The sequence below is a fragment of the Polyergus mexicanus genome, unplaced genomic scaffold (genome assembly GCF_030449975.1).
Source record: "Polyergus mexicanus isolate NDT 795.1 unplaced genomic scaffold, iyPolMexi1.0 SCAF_3, whole genome shotgun sequence".
Lineage (NCBI taxonomy): Eukaryota > Metazoa > Arthropoda > Insecta > Hymenoptera > Formicidae > Polyergus > Polyergus mexicanus.
Window position 1 is genome coordinate 12,391,270 of NW_027223323.1, and position 22,640 is coordinate 12,413,909.

Here is a 22,640-nt window from a genome sequence, read left to right on the forward strand (position 1 = left end):
TTCATCTTTTCTTCATCTCTTATGCAGCTTTTATTATTAATCTGATTACTACTGATATTATTCAAAGATTAACGCTATGTCGATAGACATGTAAATAACTGTCTTTAGTATAAATGGAAAAATAGATATATGGACGTTGTGTTATGATATATACGCGGTATTGCGCCTATGTATTAAAGCAAACTACCAATAACTGTTCCAGGATTTCAAATGGAATTAAGAAGACGAAGCGGAATTTTGTAAATACTATGTAATATGCCTAGAAAGAGAAAAGAAACAAGGATAATGTGTCTCGCTTATTTCTGTTAGGCATGACTACCTGATCGCGATCTTGAATCATTGATTGTCTCGAATCATTTCATTGTGAAATACGATCGGCAAATTGTATCATATTTCCTGTAATACGCTCGCCGAGCAATACGCAACACGCATTACTCCAATATAATGTATAGTTCCCGTGAGCATTGGTGATGGTTAAAAATACGTCATTTAAGCGAATATCTGTCTCTTTTCTCGAGGAGTCAACAAAGATCGAATATGAATTCTTAACTTTTGCCAACGTTCATGGGAACACATAAAACGTAGAGCGAGGCGTTTTTTTCGCCTTGTAAATCCGTAGCCGGGCATAAATTATGTAGCTTAGACGAATTAGTTGTTCCGGACGCGAGTTGCGTTTAGAATGACACGAACGTGCGCGTGTGCGATGAATATCTTCCTGATGAGGATAGAACTGTGATAGTATTGCGCTCGTGTTGATAAGCGCAAAGAAAAGCGCAGTTTTTCTTCGTTGATACGTCGAGCGAGCCTATTATCGAAGATGCATTTTCTAAGTTCGATGAAGAATTTTCGTAATTACATAGCGATATTTAGGTAAAGATTAATTTTTACATATGGAAAAGGATGGGGGAGGGGAGATTATAGACGTAACTGATGGTGCGTGAATTGGCAAGAGCGCGTAATAGATAAATAAAGAACACTCCGGTGGTTCGTCATGATTCTAAACGTAATATCGCGTTAGATTATATACACACGTAGCTGACGATTGAACGTATATTAATGTTCGCGTTAATGTTCAAACCGGTAAAAAAGCGCAAAGCAGGAAAAATCGAAATAGAGATTCGCACATCGGGCACATATATTCTCATTGTAATATAATATAATATAATGTCGCAGAGTCCTGCGAATGTATGGATAACGTTGTTTCGGGACAGTGCGAAAGAGAGAGATAGAGTTTTGAGGCATATTCTTTTTTCTGTCGAGAAAAGTATTAAATATTAAATACGATAAAAGATATACGATAATTATTATTATTATATATGTATAAGTATATGTATATGTGTATATATATATATATATATATATATATATATATATATATATATATATATATATATGAAACGAATAGGTGAACTCATTAAATGTTCTTTATCCGTATACTGTTGGAGAATATCTTAATTAGATAATTAACGAAGTATGTTAAAAATTAAGGCTACGACGCTCATACAAAATAATTACGAAATACAACAACGTGAATGTACGCGGTACTATCGACGCAGTCAATATCCTGTTGCGGTCGTTTCGTTTTGGGATATTGTCGGCACACACTCGCGATTCTCGTCAAATTATATAAATGTCGTCGTAACTGAGGAAATAAAAAAATCTATCAATGTAGCGTGTATATTGTATTTACGTATAATCGATCAATTATTTATCCGCAATTTCTCGCTCGAATGAACGAATGTATCGTGGCTAAAACAGGAACGAATTAGACAAAAACTTGACGATATTTACGCAACGTACGCACTACTAGTCGATGAAAATCTGTTCGATTTTCGTTAAGGCCTCTCTCACACACACATACGCATACGTACATTACAGGATAATGCTTTTCGCGTTATCGGTCGCAAATATTCGCCCTCGTTTCTAGTATCGCCTCTAATTTTTTTTTTTTTTTTTCCGATTTCTCTTATCATTAATTCTGCATTGAGGATTGACACAAGACCGATTCTTTCAATGTCGATTAATTCTCATTCTAGGTTGACTAATCTTCCCCATTTCTTTCTAGATTACAATACTCTACTAATACAGTAATGAAGGATTCATCACATCAGTTGATTATGATTAATGTTAAGCGACATTAACAGAATCGGTCGATTATCGAGAGAGATTTTGGCTGGCGCGTTATAGGTATTGTAATTTTTACGCCGTGAATCTTTTCTACCATTGTTAGTGTTCTTTTTAGGGGTAACACATTTTTGAGGTGTGAATCTTTCACACTTTCCTCGTCTCGATATGTTTATTTTCGTTAGCGCGTACGTATATACTCGATAAGCATAAATATAGATGTACATATACATAAATATAGATGAAAAAAATTTTTCCGTGTTGTCTCGAAGGGAAATATATATATATATGCAAAACCGATTTTTGTGCGAAATGAGAAAGTTTAATGAAACATCGTCATTTCGTGGGCGGAAGCAGATGCGAGGCGGAGGAAGCGACCAGATATATCTTCGGGCTTGATATCAACGAATCGCTTCCCTTCATTCGTCGATGTACATTTCCGTTCGTTTGCACTAGGTTCCGACTGCGCTCTCACTCTTTCCGCGAGCGTATCTTTTATATAATATAATATGAACGTATAGGATCCTTCTCTCTCTGAGAGCGCGCGTAACATTAAATTATGGTCGCCGCTAGGATAGTTAATTAGTTTGTTAGTTTGTAAATCGGTAGCTTCGAATCGAGCTTCAAGAGATCGCGCGTGTTCTTCAAAGATAGCGTCGGTAGCTTTAGAATGTTCGCGTTGGTATAATATCGAGAAATTAGTATCATTAAATATTATGTAATATATATTAATATAATTAATATTATATTAATATTGTTACTTATATTATTTAGCGGATAAGCAAAGAAAAATTCGAGCCGTTTAATGTATATATTTAAAAAAAAAAAAAGAGAGAAACCTGTTTTCTAAATGTAATTAGTACAATTACATCATACATTGACCTTAGTCGATTAATGCTCATTTCGTAAATAATTAAATAAATCTAATCTGCGCTTTTTATGCCAATCGTATATACATTTTCTTCGTTTATCTAACGAATGGTCGTTTGCGGATTAAAACGCTAATCGGTACGTCCATGTGTCTTTTCCGTATTGTACAGTATCGCTTTCGATCATTCTTTTCTTTATTTTTTCTCGATCAAAATTGACATTATTCTTGTCTAAAGCTACCGGTGCCGTCGAGCGTAACAGGACAATATTACATACGATTATCGTATTACAATGAAGATGTAAAACAAGATAATCCAACTGTATTCTATCTCTCTCGCTGTAAACTAGTAAGATATTCTTGTCGCAACTTCTTATCGGCCCGCATAGTTAATGTAAAATCTTTCGGCCGCGTAAGAATACACACACTGTATATTGTTAGTATTTATAGAATGGATCTTATATATTTATCGAGAATAAGACAGCCGATCGGTCCGACGGTGAGCTATAATAAAAATGTTATTCATTCCGGAAACGAAAAAAAAAAAAGGAGAGAAAAGAAAAATGAAGAATCGAGGCTGTATGTTGTTCCAACATTTCCAACATTTTTTCATCGCGATCTAATAGAGGTGTCTTCTTGTTGCTCCGACGGCTTGTCATGCTTCTCATGTTTTCCCCGAGAAAGCGAAAGAAAAAAAGAGCTCGAAATTTTCACAGGGAGAAATTTACTGTTATTTAGTTTTAACGTAATCTCATCTATGCTTGTATATGTATCATCGTAGTACATATATATCCCCCCCCCCTCTATATATATATATATATATATATATATATATATATATATAGAGAGAGAGAGAGAGAGAGAGAGAGAGAGAGAGAATGAGAGAGAGAGAGGGGAAAAAGAAAAATCCTGAATGATAAGACGATAGTGAATAATTTAAATTCAGAATGCGAGAATTATTTCAAGACAAGCATAGATGTACAAACGCCAGATGTACACGCTCATACACGATATATCGCGATATTGATCAAATGTCTCGAAAATTATTTAAGGAGAGAGAGAGAGAGAGAGGAGAAAGAGAGAGAGAGTCATATTATATTTTATAAATATATAAAATTCAAAATATCTTTTTGTTCTATAATATAAGATATACGTTATAAAATTTATTCCAATACACGTCTCTGCTTTTTTCTTCTTCTCTTTCTCCTTTTTATTATACTTAAAAAAAAATATATAGACTTTTTTAAACATTCGATTGGAATTTATGAGTAACTGTAAACAGAGAGAGTGTTGCCCAGATTGATTCATGTTATACGATGCATTTGGTAAAATTGAGATAAGTCCGTCATCGAAATCATTTATCTTATGATTGTAATAATGATATTACGCGATGTGTGTGTGTGTGTGTGCGCGTGTGTGCGTGTGCGTGCACGTACTGTGTGATGTACTACTATCGTTGATTCGTGACGCTGATTATTAATGGCAGCGGTTGCACGATGACCCACCGGGCGTCATCGTTAAACGCTTTCAATAACAGGGCAGAGCAATCTCTGTATCATATGTGAGTTAGCGCGTAATGACGATATTGCCTTCTCGTTGTACAAATGTAATATCACAATATCTTTCGCGGCATATATTTACTTTAAGATATATACACATACATACAAATCAGCATAGTGTTTGCTGTAATAATAGATGAAAAGAAATGAAAGAATATGCATAGAGATCCGTAGATAGTGTGCAAAGAAGATGATATATATACATAAATATATATGGTCGTGTGTGATCGTGCGACACGCAAAAAGTATAATCGAGTGGTGACTAGAGTCGTGATTTGGACGGGATTGAAATAAATCGAATGGATAGTTTAATTAGCATGAATTAGTAATTAATAGCATATAAATCTGATATAAAAATTTTTATTTAATTTTATTAAAATCTTTAAATAAATTATATGCATGTATATATTTCATACGGAATGTTTCAAAATTACGAAATGTCTTTTCAAGTACAGAAAATAGGAATCAAATTAAAAGAAAAGCTACGTCTGTTTCATTCAACGCCAATAGGAAGCCCTTTGTCGTGGAAAACGACAATTTTTTTTTTGCGAATCAAGTTTCAAAGAGAGAAATATAAATTGTATAAATATAATGATTTTTCTCTTAGCTTTTAGTTAATTTTAAATAATTTTATTTTAATTTCCAATTAGATTCTAATTATCGAAATATTTAAAGAAAATGTATTCTCGCGCAGAGAAAATGAAAAATTTACAACTATTTCTAAATTTGTCTTTGTTGTAAAATATGGAGGACTTATACCATATGATTCTGATAAAAATCCAACAGTCGTACAAAAATGCAACCAATGTGATTGCGTTACTTATTATGGCTATTATCTTTAAAGCGTGCGCGTAATCGCCGCAATATCGATTTTTTCATTACACCACAATTGTCCGAATAAGTGAAAAAAAAATGAAAGTTTTTGCGGAAATTCATTGTATGTAGCATCGGTCTCGTCCGAGTCGTGACTATAGTCGTCACGGCCGCCTGCTTTCTCGTTCGGCCACGTGCTTGGCGGCTGTCAAAGATAAGCGCGAAATTAATCACTATCCTCCATTCAAACAATAACGAAAGGGACCGCTCTACTTTCTATAGTGTACACGGCGTTTAAGGTAGCTTGCGACGATTATCGGATTAAAGAGGTGTATAAAAAGATAAAGGCGGCGTTGTTTCTCCGAGCGTTTGGTGTTCAGAGCTAAAGGAATCTTTACCTCGTCTCTTCGCGACCAGCATTATCAGGGAGAGACGCGAAAGAACGACAGAAAACGGATGTTAAGAATGAGAGATACATGCTCGTGCATCGCGATACTATTTATCGGGGAGCAAAAAGTCGATCTAATCTCGAAGAATCTGAATCTCGATGTTATATAATTATCGGAAACGATCTCTATCCTTATTCTATGTATTTAGGGACACATATAAGGCATACGATATCCACACACACATTGAAGCAGTGAAATTTTATTTCTTCAAGATTACATCGATCTTTTCAACTTTCGCTATTTATGCTTAATGGTATATTTGTTACGCGCGCGCGCTAAAAATTTTTTATTATTAAGGCTGCGCGCTCTGAGTTAAGTTTGGCATGTTTCTCCCCCTCGCGACACATGAATAGCGATTATTTCGAGCGAACGGGACGTCTTGAGAATGGCGTGAGTGGTGCCGTGGAAGGAACACATTCCATGTTTTTCTCCATTTTGCGGCGATGCACATTATGCGTTAATTAAATGATTTTGCGAATCAAATCTCTGATATGCCATCATAATCTCGTTTCGTTCCGTTTTTTTTTTATTCTCCAGCCCCTTTTGTCATCCACCCTCAAGTGCAAATAATGCAAACGGTGTCAACGTGTTTAACGTTTGATGTCCGCGTATAGACATATATACGGTAATAATCGTTGCTGTAGATTCTCTTGAGAAAGGTATAGATATATATATATATATACACGATTATTATTTCTCTCTTCGACATATACTTTATATTGTATGAAGATTAATTACAAATTATACATCGTAAATTTGTTGTTGTAATATTTACTATGTAGCACATCAATGGCGTTTAATAGAGAGTATTTATTGAAATTATTTACCATAAAACAGAAATTGTGTGCCTTAGTTGTGTTAAAAGCCTGTTAACTAATCTAATTACACACATATTACGCCGCTATTACCCTGAAACCTCTTGTATCGGCGAAACGCGGATGTTAAAACGAATTGTCTTAGCTGTACGGGGCGTCTAAATTTATTCTGGTTTAAGAAAAAGAGCGATTAAAGAGAAGAACGACAATAATTATAGGATTTATTTGAAGCACCGCTTTATTCTCCCGCATGAACGAGTCACACTTTCACTCAGCACCATATTATCCTTGCTGGTTAAACCGTTTAAAAGTATACGTTCGTTGGTATATGGTGCATCTGCGAAATTACGATAAAAATAATCGAATATATATCAATATAATAATACATTATAAGAATTTATATACAGGCTGAATCACACATTCTCTTAATTTTATGGTAATTTTAGAGTTTTTTTATTTTTTTATTTTTGCTGCAAATGAAAACTGTTATATTGTTCATAGTATGGATATGAATGGCGTACATATCGCAAATAATATTCAAGTCAGCGTAATCTTCGCATATGATAGTTTGGAAGAAATAATAAAATGGAATTAATTAGATCGGAAAGGTTCATAAATTATTTCTTCTAAATTATTATTTTTAAACAATCTGCAAAGATTGTACATGTTGTATTCAGGTCACAAAGAAGGCGATTCATTCTGTATATTATCAAGTATACGAGTATACCGTTTACATCCTCTTGTTTAGAACTTACCCAATTGATACCAGTCATCCGTGTTTCCGGCATCCGCCCTGGCAGAGTTCAATGCCTTGCGGATTGCGATTGGAATTACACAAGCCATGGCGAGCGGTGGCTCACCGGTCGCTACAAAGGAATATTCATGATTAATTGACAATCTTTTATCAATTCAATAATCCTTTCAGATCTGCGTTTTTTCTCACTTTTATCTTGTATCGCAAAGAATGCTCGAGACAAAATAGTTAACTTTTTAAGCTTTGCAATTATTATGATTTTGTTTGTCTTATTAAATTTTTAATTGTTAAGAAGTATACATTTTTTTCTACAAAAAAAAAAAATTATTTTAAAATTCCTCCATAAAGATTGTTCAAAAACTCTGAAGTTATGCGCAATATATAGAAAGAGAGATCAGATCTTCTCTCTTTGATAATAAATACAGATACAAATTCGAAAGGATTAATGATTTGATTTCTGATCTTACCCTTTGAACGAAGGACACCGAGTACATTATTCGAGTTTCTAACGAAGGACACGCGGAAATCAACGGGAATATCCTTCGCTCCTGGCGGTTTATAGTTCTATGAAGAGAATAGAATATTCAGGATAATTTAATCTCCCTTCTTTAGGACTCGATGAATTGCGGGAGGATCGCGTTTTGGAGATATTAGAATGCGTTACTGAAACTCTCAATAAAGATCACATACCCAAGTTCTATAATTTGTCAATGCTCCTGTTTTAGGATCGTACACCAAATCCTCGGAAGTCCAGTATCCCATTCCCATCACGAAAGCACCCTCCACCTGACCGACGTCGATCTCCGGGCTTAAACTCATACCAGCGTCCTCCATTAAGTCCACCCTATTGACAATGTGCTGGCCAGTCAACAGGTCGATCTCGACCTCGGCGATGGTGACACCGTAAATTTTGTAAGGCTTGATTGTGTCATCCTGCGTGGGTGCGAACCTGTCGAGGTAAGTGAATAATAAGCAAGAATTGTCGCACGTATAGTTTTGCGTTCTATAAATATGAAATTTCATATCATTTGATTTTGTCGAATTCGAGAACAGGAAGTACAATATTACAATGATTATGTTGTTTCAATCAAAGAAAAAAAGAAATCGCTAATGAAATATAAACTATATTCTTCATCGGTTATTACAAAGAAAAGGAGATTAAATTTCTATTTGGATGAAATAATCGCGCGACACGATATTTTTGGAAAAAGCCCATGTCAATCTGTGTAAATATTAACATTAAACTGCGTTAAAAATATAATTTAATAATGTAATGCTTACATATGTCGTGCGCATAAATCAACATCCTTTAGATACGCCGTCAAAACGAGCTCCTTCCAATTCGGGTCTTTCAATTCTTTCTTGATCGGCTCGAGTCTCTTCAAGAGTTCCTTGCAGGCCTGAATCGTGGACTGAAATCGCACGGGTCCGATCATTATTAATCAATTTAGTATTATTATTGTAGTATGCATTGCGTCATCTTTCGCGAAGCGTTGAAGATGGATTAAATGATTTCTTACGTATGCGCAACTTTCACTGCTAACACTTCCTCCGGTAACCGAGTTGTTGGGTGTTACTATGTTATTGCTTGCTTTGACGCTGATAAAACTTAGGTCGATCCCCAGTGTGTAAGCTGCCACTTGAGCGATCTAAAAGAGAAAATAGGATGAAATTTTTATATGAATAGGAATAAAATGCACACGTACAGGCAAATGATTAATTAATCATTAATAATGACTTCTGCAAAAAGTAGCTTAAAAAGGATCCTTCAAATTAAATTGATGTCTAAGTTTCGCGATCGAATTTCCCTTTTATTCCGTTTAATTATTTTTTTAATTAATTGGTTTTAATTTGAATTATTTTAATTCTTATATTGCTATACATATATCTAAAAAAGTTTTTATACATATCATTTGCATTGCGATTACATATATCAATATAGAACTTTTATATAAAGAGAAAATGCGAGATAATAGCTGGAAATGATATATTAGATTATATTGTAAGTTAACGTATAAAATTATTAGATCCTTTTTTTTTTAATTCTTGATATAATTTCTATAGTATTAGAATATATTAGAATACGTACTTTTATTTTGTAATTCCAAGCAGCTAATACGAAATGAAGCGAAAATTTAAAAAATTGCATTCGATCGATAAAAATTCCGTAAAATTTTATGAAAATTGAATAGCCAATTTTTTCGAACCTTTTCCCTTTCAATTATTTTTAATTTATGTATATTTGTCAGTTTAATAACTATTCGATAAATTATATATTTTTTCCATGTTCCTCTCCAACGAGAAAGGAGCTTGAGACACATTTTCTTTATAATATCATACCTTTGTATTTATACCTTGGCCGCATTCAATCCCGCCGTGTGTCACGCAGACCGTACCATCGCGAGCGCAAATCGACACCATAGCGTTGAATTGTCCCCAATACATGAACGGATACATCATCGTCACCAGAGCGATTCCCTTCTTCTTCCAACGATTCTCGTTGTTGAATATCTCGACGTCTCGCTTTCGCATCTCGTAATCAGCTGACTTTGACAGTTCGCGTATCATTGCTTCTAGCGGCGCCTTGTCCGCATCGTTCATATTCGACAGTCTGACTTGTAAAGGATCCTTTTTCGTCACCCTCGCGATGTGCTCCATTAAATTCTCGCTCATGGCTACTCCTTCCAAGGAGCCTGGCGCTCGACAATACGTATTTGATGGTATATCGGTTCGCACCTCGTATCCGTTTATTGTCCAAGTGTCAGCCGCGTAACAGCTGTTAACAAACGGTGATAGCGAACACACGCGTGTTGTAGATTAATCATTCGAATAACATATACATAACATATTTTTCATTTTCAAACGTATATTACTATTTTTTAAAGAAATCTAATATCTTTTAATATTAAAACAATATATTGATTACATTTAATTAACATATTTTTTTATTTAAATTAATATTAGTATTATTTGAATTAATATTAATATTATTTAAGTATATAATATATGGTATATATAATTATATATATATATATATACATTAATATTATTGTTATTTAAATTATCTCTCCTATTTTTCCTCTCGTTGGATTTTACGCGCGTCAAACTTTGATTAAAATTTAATAAGAGATTTAATTTATTTTTATAATCTTTTAAAATCTCTTTTGACTTGAAAAAATGTCGAAGAGAAATTAATATATAAATAAACTTTTCTTTAAATTTAAAAATGCTGACAATGAGAAGTTTTAAAGATGAGAGGATTAAAATTTGAAGATAATATTACTATGAGAGAAAGTCCTTTTGCTTATATTATATGTTATATTATTCGTCAATTTGAACGACATACTTGGTGAAATGATGCGATATGACCCAAGCGGTGGGTTCGTTGAAGCTGCAACCGTCGTTGCACCAAAATTTCGCATCAAGATACTGGATGACCCCTTCGTCGTTGACGCCTACCTCGTAATCATTATGCGTCATGATTCTCTTGCCCACCGATTGCATATTGCTCTCGATCGTCATGACGAATCGTGCCGGGCGATTCAGCTTGTGACATACCAACGCGCAGCCACACGCGATCTGTGTGTTTCGCGAAATTTTCGCCCCATACGCGCCACCGATTCGTTTAACGCTGACGTTGATACTATTGAAAATTAAAGCCACTTGATTATATTAGGATAATTTAGGAAAATATTTTTCTTTCAAACTCTTTTAATTCATTTATTTCAAAAGGATCGCAAAAATATCTATTTTGATTGCCTAGTTCTTTTGCTTAGTTCAACTTCGTGAAGATCAGGAGATCGAGAAGACGTATTTCGGAAGCACTACTCACGTTAATTATGTCATCACGGAGATTAATGGGAAAATATGTTAACTTTCTCTTCATATTCGAGAGATTAATGAGACTCACCTATTGTTCTTGACATCAAGGCAATCCGCAATAGCTACTTGAATGCTATCTATCCATTGCGTAGCTGGATAGACATCCATGCCATCCTCCGTGGGAATGCATACGCAAGACTGAGTCTCCATAGTGTAATGATATTGGCTGCATAATTTTAAGACGCCCTTTATCACATGCTTAATATCGTCTCCTAACGTAAGATAACGAAAAACGTGGGAATTACTATATTTTTATATTAAATCTTTTTCAATCTCGATAAAATTTGCACAATTTTTCAGATATATAATTTATCAATTAGTTTAATACTTTTTTAGTTTATCTAAAATTTAGATTATCTAAAATTCTTAAATCTTTAATCTCTATCTTTTAATGTATATGAACTTTTCTTCAAGAAATTACCGAAAGGGTCACTTCTCGAATGTTGGTGCATATGTTTGGGAACACCTTGTATAACTAACAAATCTACCTTTCTTCTGCGCCGGAATACTCGTGCCCAGCATGATTCTGCTATCGTCTTTCGTTGCGAGCGCGTCCTCAACAGTTATCACTGGCTTCCTCTTCAATGGCTCGCTGTACTTGATCTCCACCAATTTCGCGGCCTCATTTGCCAAATTGTGCGTCTCGGCGGCGATCACGCCGACCGGTTGACCGGCGTAGAGAACGTCGTCCTCGGCGAATAGAACTTCGTCAAAGTTCAGCATCATCAGCTTGTTGGCGCCCGAGGCGAATAGATTTTTGCCAGGCACGTCCTTGGCGCTGAAGAACGCTACTACGCCCTTCATAGCCAGCGCCTTGCTCGTGTCTATGCTCTGGATCTTGCCATTACCGATATCCGTGCTGACGAAGGCGCAGAACACTTCTCCAGGATACGGCGGCAGATCGTTGCAATACTGGGCCTCGCCCGACGTCTGCTGAATTGCCTCCAGCTTTATCGTCGCCTTGTTCACCGGCCACAAATTCTTGTCCGAGTCGTAGTCCTGTGTACCTGGGTGTTTTTTTTTTTTTTTTTTTTTTTTTTCATGTACGATTAAAACGATCAATCGTGGCGCAATTTTCTTCAAGAGATTGAGTACGATAGTATATTTATATCCCTCTACATTTTTAATATTAAAATTGCTTTACCATTAACAGCTCAATCTAGAATTTCAAGAATTTAATAAGTCGAAGATAAATGAAATGAATGTCATACTTTGCAAATCCTAGAGTGAAGCGAAATAAATTGTCGAGAAGGCGAGGGAGAAAGAAAATATATCTTTCGAAATCTACTGATCATTCTACCTGAAGAAAGTCCTCGTTCCAAGATAGTGCCACCGCTGCGAAGCTTGGAATTCACGTTCTCCGGTTTGATGCTCAGCACAAACTTGTAAAATAATCCTTCAGCGAGGGTTTTGCGGAATTCCGGCGAATAGTCCGGCAGCACGTGATCAGGTTTGAGTTCGTTGTGCAGCGTTTCTAAGGAGGCTTTGAGCACTTCTTGATCGAAGATCGATTTACCCACCAACAGTTCCTCGGTCATCTTCGCGTGCAGAAAGTGCTCGTTGATACCACCGAAGATGATGTTGGGCTTCTTCAGCACCTTCATGCGAGAGAAATATCACTTTAACGGATACCAGATGAGAAAATAATTTGTAGAAACGCCGAAATATGATTACCTTGCCACCACCGTCGAGCGCGAAGAGGAAACCAGCGTTGACATGTGCATGGGCGTTCTGCGCTCTTGGCATGATCTTGTAAGATCTGTACTCATATTCATCGGACAGTGCCGGCAGCATCACACTGTAGATGATCTTATGGCACATGTCGGTCTCGAGGAATTCCTGTAACATTACGCTTGTCTTGCGACTGGGTGCCTCGAGGATATGTATTTGGGTACCGGCGGCTTCCAATATCAGGAACAAATCGGATGGAAAATTATTGTGCGCATGCTTGATCATCAGATTGCCAGCGATAGAGCCGATGTTGCGTACCGGCACGCTAGCGATCAGGTCGATATGATGGGCCAAATGACGGAGGTACTTGAATCCTGCCTCGGACGAATACTTCCGAAAGGTCTCCATCGCCACGGTAAGGGATATATTCCCGCCCAAGGTTAAATCTTGATTGGTCTTTTTGATGCGACGCAGATCCGGGATGTCGTTTATGTCGATGTGAAGATCGTTCTTGCCCGTGCGATAAACACCTAGAATTAGGTTTTTAAATGTCATGTTTTTTTTTTTTTTTTTTTTTTTTTTTTTTTTTTTTTAATTGGCGATACTACGAAATATTTATTGAAATGACCGAAAAAGCATTATTATGCATATTTAAAAATAATGAAACAAATAAAATATTCCATTTCTCTTGCAAAATCCATCGTTAAAAAATAATGCGGTAGAGGTAGAAACACTTTACGTGGGATTTTCATTTTTAGAATATATTAGTTTAAATTAATTTGAATAACAAAGACTTAAAAAAGCAACATTGTCGGCAATGCATGGTAATGCAGATAATGCATTGTGAGTCCCATTGTTTATATATTCGGAACATTTATTATAGATTTATTTGAATAGATAAACACTGATTAACATACGCTTTGTATTTTTTATCATAAATACCTTATACTTTAAAACAGTGACTTTGTATAAATATAAAAAAAACATCTTTTACCATGCGCCGTATTTCCGCCGTTTAATATGTATGTGGCCTTCGGTTTCTCTTGAAATATCGCGAATAAATCCTCGATTGAGTAAACTTTATAAAATTCCGCGTCTTCCAACTTTATATCCAATTTTACGTTGTTTGAATGTTTATCGGCGCAAGTGTTTCTGCATGGCAATCCGTTTTTCGGGCAGCTTTTGACCTTGTAGAGTTCCTAAAAAATATGCATATATGTATTATTGTACTTATGATCCGTAAGCTATGTATATACATAGAATGTATTTTCTCGCTTAATAGCAATAAAATGATAATATAATAATTTATTAGGATTATATTGTATTATACAAGAATGTGAAATATAATTATAAAAGTATAAATTTTTTACATAATAATTAAATGAAATTAAAATGAATATTATTCTGAAACTGAAGAGAACAATGTTTTTGCAATTGAAAGAAAATTTGGTAAATATAAAAGGTTTACATCTCACCGATTTAATCGCCACTTAGATATGTTGTAGGGGGAAGTGTTCCGATTAATTCGCCGCAAGAATTAAATGGCGGAAGGGGCACTGATTTAGGAGATATAACAAATAAAAGTTTCACAGTTTTAATGCCTTCTCTCAGGTATTATAAAGTAACATTAGGAAAAGTGAAGTTTGTATACGTTGTATACTTGTAGAGTAGAGATATTATCGATAATAGATAGATTTTATCAATAATCAGTTTCATCTATTTCTCGCAGCTCGTTAACAGCTTTCAACATGCGACTAAATATAAATTTGTGTGAGTCTTGTAAATGAAAAGTATTATTTATTGAATACGTGGGCGGGGGCTTCGTTCCTCCCTCACCTCGAAAAAATTCTAACCTAATCCAACCCAACCTTACTTTTAATAAACTGAAAATAGGTTTGGGTTAGATTAGAAATTTTTTCGAGGTGGGGATGCAGGGGCTCCGCCTGTCCCCCGCCTACGCGTAAATATCATAAATAATTTTTTTCAATGAAAAAAATAAGAAATTATACAGTATATACATACTTTAATGTCAAACTTAAATTATATTAAATTATGTCTTCTAAATCAATGCCGTCCCCCACTTATTTCTTGCCCCCACTTATTACACAGAGAACACTCCTCCCTACAATATATCTAAGAGGCGATTGAATCGGTAAAGTGTGATCTTTTATGCATATTTATCGAAAATTTTATCGCGCGCGATTACCTCGATATCGCGAATATCCTTAATCAGTGCGGGAGTCGCATCGCTGGCGAATCCTTTAAACGCATCCAGAATCGGTCGATAACCCGTGCATCGGCAAATATTACCCCCGAACGAATCTTCGATCTGTTGCATTGTCAATTTCTTGTTTTTCGTGAGACTGAAAATGACGATATGGAGGCGCGTTAAAACTCCATATTACGGATATAGCGTCGATGCGCTAGAATATTTCAACGCGATGTTTAAATTTATAGAAAGGATGTTCTTTTTTTTTTTTTTTTTTTTTATTTCTTCATTTCTTCATCATACCTGTAAAGATTCATCACCATGCCGGGAGAGCAATATCCGCATTGCGTACCGTTTTTTCCAGCGAGCGCAACTTGAATCGAGTCATAGCCATCTCGTCTGTTTCCTATACCCTCGATCGTATGAATTGTCCATCTGCGAAATTATTCGATAAGAGATGGGAGACGCGGATTAATAAAATTAATCGCAATCTCAAAGTGAATAGATGGGATTAGAAAAAAAATTTCTTCGTTACGTCAAAGATCGGGGATCAATATTAACGGTAAGATACCGCGTGTGTCGTGCACGCTAAATTTTTATTATAATATAATTTCTTTTTTTTAACGAAGAGTGAAATTTGAGTACAAGTTCGTCGATTAAATTACACGCATACCCGTCGCAAATTAATATCGGTACAAGGCAAGAATTCACAGCCATTGTTTCCCCTTTGATTTCCGCGGCCACGATGCAGGCACCGCAACCACCCTCATAGCACATGGCCTTTGTGCCGCGGAGTTTCGCATAATCGCGAATGTACACATTGAGGGACGTGTTCGCCGGTATGCCTCCCGAGACTGAAAGTGAATTTTTGTGATTATAAAATCGACACACATACATAACAGTTATAATATAACACGGAAACGACGAACATGTATGTATAGTATCGACTTTAATATTCTGAATTTCAATATTTTGACAGTTGTTAAATAATTAAATTTTCATGATTGAGAGAATTCTATAGCTTCTATCGTTGCAATTAAATTTTCATAATTAACCGTAGTTGTTCTTGCTTTTATAATTAAACTTTCATAATTAAATTCTATGATTTCCGCCATCACAATTAGACTTGTAATTAAATTTCTTTTGTAATTTCAGATATATCGTAATTATTTATTTTCTTATTTAGTAGAGTCGAACTTTTTTATTTTTCATTATATTGTCTGTATAAATTATATTCGAAAAAAAATACAATACCTTTGTATAGTACTCCATTAATCGTAAAGTTGACGGAATCTTCGGTATCCCTGCAACGAAATAAATTACATCAGACTTAATTTTAACATTGTCAGACGAGCTGAAATTTTAAAGAATTATTTTCATCTATATTTTCGTGTACTTGATGTAGTACGATTATATTAATAACAAAATAATTATAAATATATATTTTTCTCTTAGAATTTTTTCTCTGAAACTCAATCGAGAGACAAAAATTTCTAAATTTATACGAAGCTTCGCATTCGAAATTCTTTTATCGCATTTATAAAATATATACGTCAGTATTTATTATACATATATATATTTTACAGAGGAAATATAAACTTACATCATTGTCGTTGGCATTGTTGTTCATCAATCGTATCGATGTACACACAATGATATATAATCCTTCACTCATAAGATCCTCTTATACGATACACGAGCGACTCTTATATTTTCTCTGAAAATAATAATAAGCGCAAAAAATATATTGTCAGATACAACTTCTTCTTTTATTCATTTCAAGAAAAGTCATGATAGCGGCGACGATATCAGTGTGCTTGCAAACATGGAACACGCTTATTGTTTATAAATAATGTCGTGAAACAGAGAGATTATAGTTTTTTCCACTGTTATAAAAACCATCGAAATTACTAAATTTTCTTAAATAAGCGATATATAATAATTCTTGCTTTGACCCCATACACCTATTATATATGGTAAAAGTGATTTCTACCGGAAGGATTAAACTCTGTATACAGGGTGTCCCATTTTAATCTCCTCAGGCAAATATCTCAAAAACCAAGCCCGGAAGAGAAAAATGTTTCAGACAAAAGTTGTTTGGTTTCGAGGGGGCCATGAGATGGTGACAATGATTTGACCTTGGAAAATCATTTGAAGGTCATATGAAGGTCAACTTTAAAATCTTAAATGGAAATCCCCATTTTTTATTTAGTATTCTTGTAGCTGACATCGAGAGCTTTCCAAAACACTATAATAAAGTATTTTTTTATTAAGTACTTTTTGAGTTATTTTATATTTTAATCTGACATATTTTGATATAAAAAATTAAATATCTCGTAAAATATTTTTAGTTCTTGATAATCTTACCGTAATCGTATAGATAAATAAACATATTGCGAAATATTGATATTTAATATAAAATTTACATCATCGATGAATGTAAAATTAATTATTACACTGACTTACTATTTACATTTACACAGTATATTAGTAAGTGTATAACAGGAATTTAACATTCTATTGCAATTACAGAGCTAGCCGAGCAAAACGGGTCAGGTTACTTACGGTCGCGTTTAATAAAATCGGAGAAATCGCAGCTTGTTGCGCTCTTATTAGTTACATGCAAAAATACATACAAGTTTTTAATATAGAGAAAGAAAATGACATTGCGCAGAAAGCTTATATCTCTTGTATATAAATTAATTTCATTTTTGTTAAACCTAAAGGTTTTCATTTACATCTTTTTCAGCGCAAACTTCTGTTTGATTTATTAGCTAATACTTCCTGATATGATTTTGAAAACTTATTATATAATACAATATATAAAGACTATGTATACACAGAAAGAGAGAGAGAGAGAGAGAGAGAGAGAGAGAGAAAAAGAGTGTGTACCAGGATATACACGGATGACATTTTAAAGATTTATTGGAAATAAAAGTTACTAATACATATTTGGACAAATTCGAATAATAATGCTTTTCATAATTTTATTCGATGCTTATATATATGACAAGGTATTTATTATCAGTGAAGAGATGAATTAAACATTATTTCTCTTGAAAAAAAAAAAACTGAGAAAGAAACGCGTTTAATTCCTCATCAAATAAATTCGCCGCTTAAACTGTACGAGAGATATCAAAACATGTTTTGCAAGATTCTTGCTGTAAAAGCATGATGACGTGGCGATTTTCCTTTAGACATCGCGATGAAAATTACACTCGATACGCATGGCAATGAAATAAAATTATAAACGATGTGCTAATAACATGCTGCGAAACAAGATTCTGCATTACTGTCAATCAGCCGATAGCAAAATGAGCATGAAATTATGAAGAGAAGAAAAAAAATTCGTCCCATTATGTATTCGTTGATAACACATATAACTCATCTTATTGCAGAATAGGATTAAGTACATCTCTCATCGATTATACTCGTTCTCGAGATTTACACACGTAACATTATTGTTACACGCGGAAATAATTTATTACCACGAGGATTTTAATATTGAGATACGTGTGCTGATATTTAACATCATACGCGCATATGATTCATTTACTTTCTATATAATCGCGTAATTTCATAACGTAATTATAGCAACGATGTTCAAAGCGTGATGCGAAAAGTTTGAATTAAGATAAAAATCTTGCAGATTTTCTTTTGCAAACTTCACAATCTTTCGATTGCTTTTTCTTACTAATATCTTAAATTAAAAGTGGATTATTGTACTTTCTAAGTAAAAAAGAATTAAAATACATTATTATATTATTTATTTCAGCGATATCTCTCGTAAATATTTTTAAATCGATATATCTTGAAACTTTTGATATTAGAAATTTGCAATTTATTCTTATTTCATTAATCGCATATTACGTAATTACGTTGCGTAACTTTGATTTATTTTAATGCATGTACTGCTTACATAAGGCAATGAGACAGCGAAAAAAAAACAATTCTATGGAAAGTGGAAGATGGTTAACTTTGTTTCGCGTAATCTTTTTTTTTTAACTTGAAATGATTATAAAATTGCTACTACAAAATACAGGCGGTGTTTTTTTTTTTTTTTTTTTTTAACTTGTTGCGAAACTATTTAACATTTTCCTGTTATCTAGTTAATATCGCTATTTTATAAATAATTTACAAGTTTAAGAAGATAGTAATGATTAAATAATCTCATTCATAAAAGTTAAAATTTTACTTATATAGATATTAAACTCTATTTTACATCTTAAGTAGACAATTAACGAATAATTTTAACTTTTTTGGATATTTATGTATCCGATTACTGAACAATCAGTTCAATATCTGAATTCCCTGTGTTGGGATTGTATCGGATAAATTAAACTGATAAAAAAATAATTATATCTTTAATCTTATTAGCCGCTCTTTGCAAGCTTTTTGTAATCATCATGATTGTGACTTAAATGCAGGGTAGATAACGCAACGCGCGCCGCATAGCGGTAAACAAACGAACTAGCGATTACCGAAAATTATTTTTTGTAATGTTTTTGAAATGTTGCTGTAACATTCTCATAAAATATTACAATTATATGTTCCAATAATGTCTCAACAATATTACATTGCAACTTGCAAGATTGTAATATTACTGCAATGTAATTGCAATGTTCTGTGCTGTATGGGAAATATCGCTGACAATCTTTGAAGATTTCCTATGATTACCAAACTTAAACGAACATATATTTGTGATGAAAAAAGAAGATATTAAAGCGTTGTTTTCATGAAAATATAAAGGAATGTTGATAAAAATAGTTATTTCGAGAGAAAAGTACGATCTCTTGAAAATATCATTGTGGATTAAAAACAACCAAGCATAAGCGAATTGTGTCATCAGATATGTCTCTATATTTAACAATAGATTTAAAGTATCCTTACAAAACTGGTTTTGTAAGAAAAAAGAAACCGGTTAGCCATCATGCACGGTCAGAAAAGGATGTTACAAGTGAAGGATATAATGTTTTTGTTTTTATTTTCCTAATCACGCAACATACTCGGCAATGTTAAAATCGTAAAGCAGCTATCATTGCTGATTATATAAACTTGTAAGTACAAATATATTCCTTCCTTCTATCGCGCAAGCATTTTTTGCGACAGGCAAATATAATGAACAGAGGAAAAAATTAAAGGATTCGGAATTGAACGATTTTATACTCGGTGATAGAATCATACGTAATCAACGTGATCTTCCAAGTCATATGTATTTACTTCGTGATTTATTTTAAGTCAATAAATTCACTCTTTCGTTTTTCTATCTTACGCAAGAGCCGTTTTTGTGACACAACAGAACTAAGACGAACAAAAAGAATAAGTATAGAGTAAAGAAAATAGAAATTAAACGATATTGCACTGCAGCAGTATTAAAATCACACAACATGACATTACAAGGTAGACATCACTATTGTATTGCAAGGACGCAACCCACGTTCACCTCTTTGAATCTCTTCGTGTTTCTCATGAAAGCGATTATCACGACGAGACAAAAATAGCACAAATAAAAATAATAAAGAAGAAGAACACGTGGAGGAAATAGAAATAAAATAAAAATTAAATGTCGCGCATTCAGTATTAATCTTGCGTTAAAATAGCACGATGCGTCAGATTGCAAAACAAATATGTATACACAGAACAATATTATAGCAAAAATTATAATATTTTTTCGTGATCGCGAAACATACTAATATATAAAAAAAAATGACTCACGATATTTTTATTCAATAATATTATATACCTATTATATTTATTACGTATTATTTTTATTACAAAGTAGTAGTGCTATTTTCATATATTTTGATATATAAACAAATGTCATAATTGTCAACAAACAATAAAACACACAAACACAAATATATAATTTATAATTTTTATAGTAATAAGTATATCTTAATGTGTCATTATATTCCAGCTTTACGATAAATGTCATAAAAGGAATGTAAATTTACACTATAAAATTCTCTCCGCGTACACTTTAATCGCGCAAATTTTCTTGTATATAGAAATATAATCAAGCATGATTACGCTAAAATTGCACAATCTAAACATTAAAAGCGAGCTGATATAATTCTTGTACGAATTAAATATTTATTATTACAAATAGTATCACTTATCGCAATATTAATGACATTATTAATGATAGACTCAATAAATCTGCGACTTCTTTATCTTAATATTGTTAGTGATCGCGGTCGATATAAATACGCTGATTTCAATATAGCATCGAAAAAATTATCCAACGAAATTACTGCGCTTTCCATTTCGTTGATCGAAATAATGTTATCGATGGACTTATATAAGGAATTATATAATGACAATGAAAGCATCGAGAATATTACTTACTGTCGAAATTGTTAGTGAACGTGATCGAGGAGATCCGTGGCTTGTCGAACTGTATTGCACTCTGACTCAAAATCATTTCGTACACGTATTACTTTGCCCCTACTGCGTATGGTCGCCCCACGAAGTTACCCATGCAATACAGAACGTTGTAGCGGAGTGCCTTATCAGATATTATGATTATCACAGTTTCCCTCTCGGGACTATTCGCATTATTATTTTATCATTGTATCTAGCGGAGTTTCATTATCCGTAAGAGAAGGAAATCCGCACTTTCGTTTGTGCACACGAAATAGTTGCGAAAGAAATTATACTTGAAGCGATTTCTATCATGACCCTATAATTTTTATCTGATAAATGTTGCTTTAATTAACCATTCTTATATGACTAAAATAGAATACTGCATATTTAACTCAACTGCGAATGCGAAATCCTGTTTTTAATATCGTTAAAATGATGACAGTCGCGTAAAATAATCCACTGCTATCTACATGCTTATATACAGGATGGGACATTTATATTGAGATACCTAAATATCTAAAAAATGAAGCAAGATAGAAAGAAATGTTTCAGACAAAAGTTGTTCGGTTCTAGGGAGGTCGTAAGATGGTGCCATTAGTTTGATCTTGGCTGAAGGCGTTTCGGAGATTTCAATCTTGTTTTTTTAAATGGAAACACCCCAATTTTTTTACATAAATCGATTCCTTGCAATATTCTACATAAAAAGTTATAGGGATATGATGGCCAAAAGTTTAATAGTTTACGAGATATTTTATACTTTATTTTATTACTTTACTTCGACATAATTTTACATAAACTATGAAATGTCTCATAAAATTATTTATTTTGCAATAATGTTACCTTAATATTTTAAGCTCAAAAAATGAGAGACATTAATTGTTGTAAAGAAAATAAAAGATTGACATCGAAATCTGCGAAGCGCCTCCACCCAAGATCAAATTAATGGCACCATCTTACGACCCCCTTAGAATCGAACAACTTTTGTCTGAAACATTTCTTTCTATCTTGCTTTATTTTTTAGATATTTAGATATTTAGTCTCAATATAAATGCCCCACCCTGTATATATGTATAAGTAATTAAATATGTTTGGAGCGATAACAATGGAAATAATGATATATGCAATACGTA

The 22,640-nt window shown here is 33.7% G+C and overlaps 2 protein-coding genes across 18 annotated transcripts in view; one reads left to right on the forward strand and one right to left on the reverse strand.

The window, feature by feature from the left end:
- Lap (phosphatidylinositol-binding clathrin assembly protein lap) overlaps nt 1-22,640 on the forward strand; it is a 59,691-nt gene that overhangs the window by 29,056 nt on the left and 7,995 nt on the right. For 16 of the 17 annotated variants that reach the window (XM_070293354.1, XM_070293359.1, XM_070293349.1 and 13 more), the window contains one exon: nt 203-8,339. Coding sequence is in view for 1 of the 17 variants with exons in the window: in XM_070293364.1 (XP_070149465.1) it covers nt 203-220 (18 nt within the window). In the remaining 16 variants the exon portion in view is untranslated. Of the gene's footprint in view, nt 1-202; nt 8,340-11,158; nt 11,195-22,640 lie in introns of those variants that run through there. The other variant, XM_070293351.1, reaches the window with a different exon arrangement.
- On the reverse strand, nt 5,363-21,616 carry LOC138931973 (uncharacterized). Its single transcript, XM_070293348.1, has 19 exons — nt 21,493-21,616; nt 16,748-16,861; nt 16,399-16,448; nt 15,818-15,998; nt 15,448-15,579; nt 15,142-15,298; nt 13,930-14,134; nt 12,939-13,465; nt 12,565-12,862; nt 11,753-12,271; nt 11,293-11,476; nt 10,729-11,025; nt 9,723-10,158; nt 8,903-9,031; nt 8,664-8,794; nt 8,073-8,331; nt 7,850-7,946; nt 7,384-7,494; nt 5,363-6,965 (listed from the first exon to the last, which is right to left on the reverse strand). The coding sequence occupies exons 2-19, from the start codon at nt 16,762-16,764 to the stop codon at nt 6,850-6,852; spliced, it is 3,846 nt and encodes a 1,281-aa protein (XP_070149449.1). The 5' UTR covers nt 16,765-16,861; nt 21,493-21,616; the 3' UTR covers nt 5,363-6,849.

Excerpts from the sequence above, each read along its gene's own strand:
- LOC138931973 (XM_070293348.1), bottom strand. Across the intron at positions 13,466-13,929 it reads CGGCGGAAATACGGCGCATG|GTGTTTATCGCACGGGCAAG; the intron begins GTAAAAGATGTT and ends ACCTAATTCTAG. Across the intron at positions 7,947-8,072 it reads TGACAAATTATAGAACTTGG|AACTATAAACCGCCAGGAGC; the intron begins GTATGTGATCTT and ends TTCTCTTCATAG.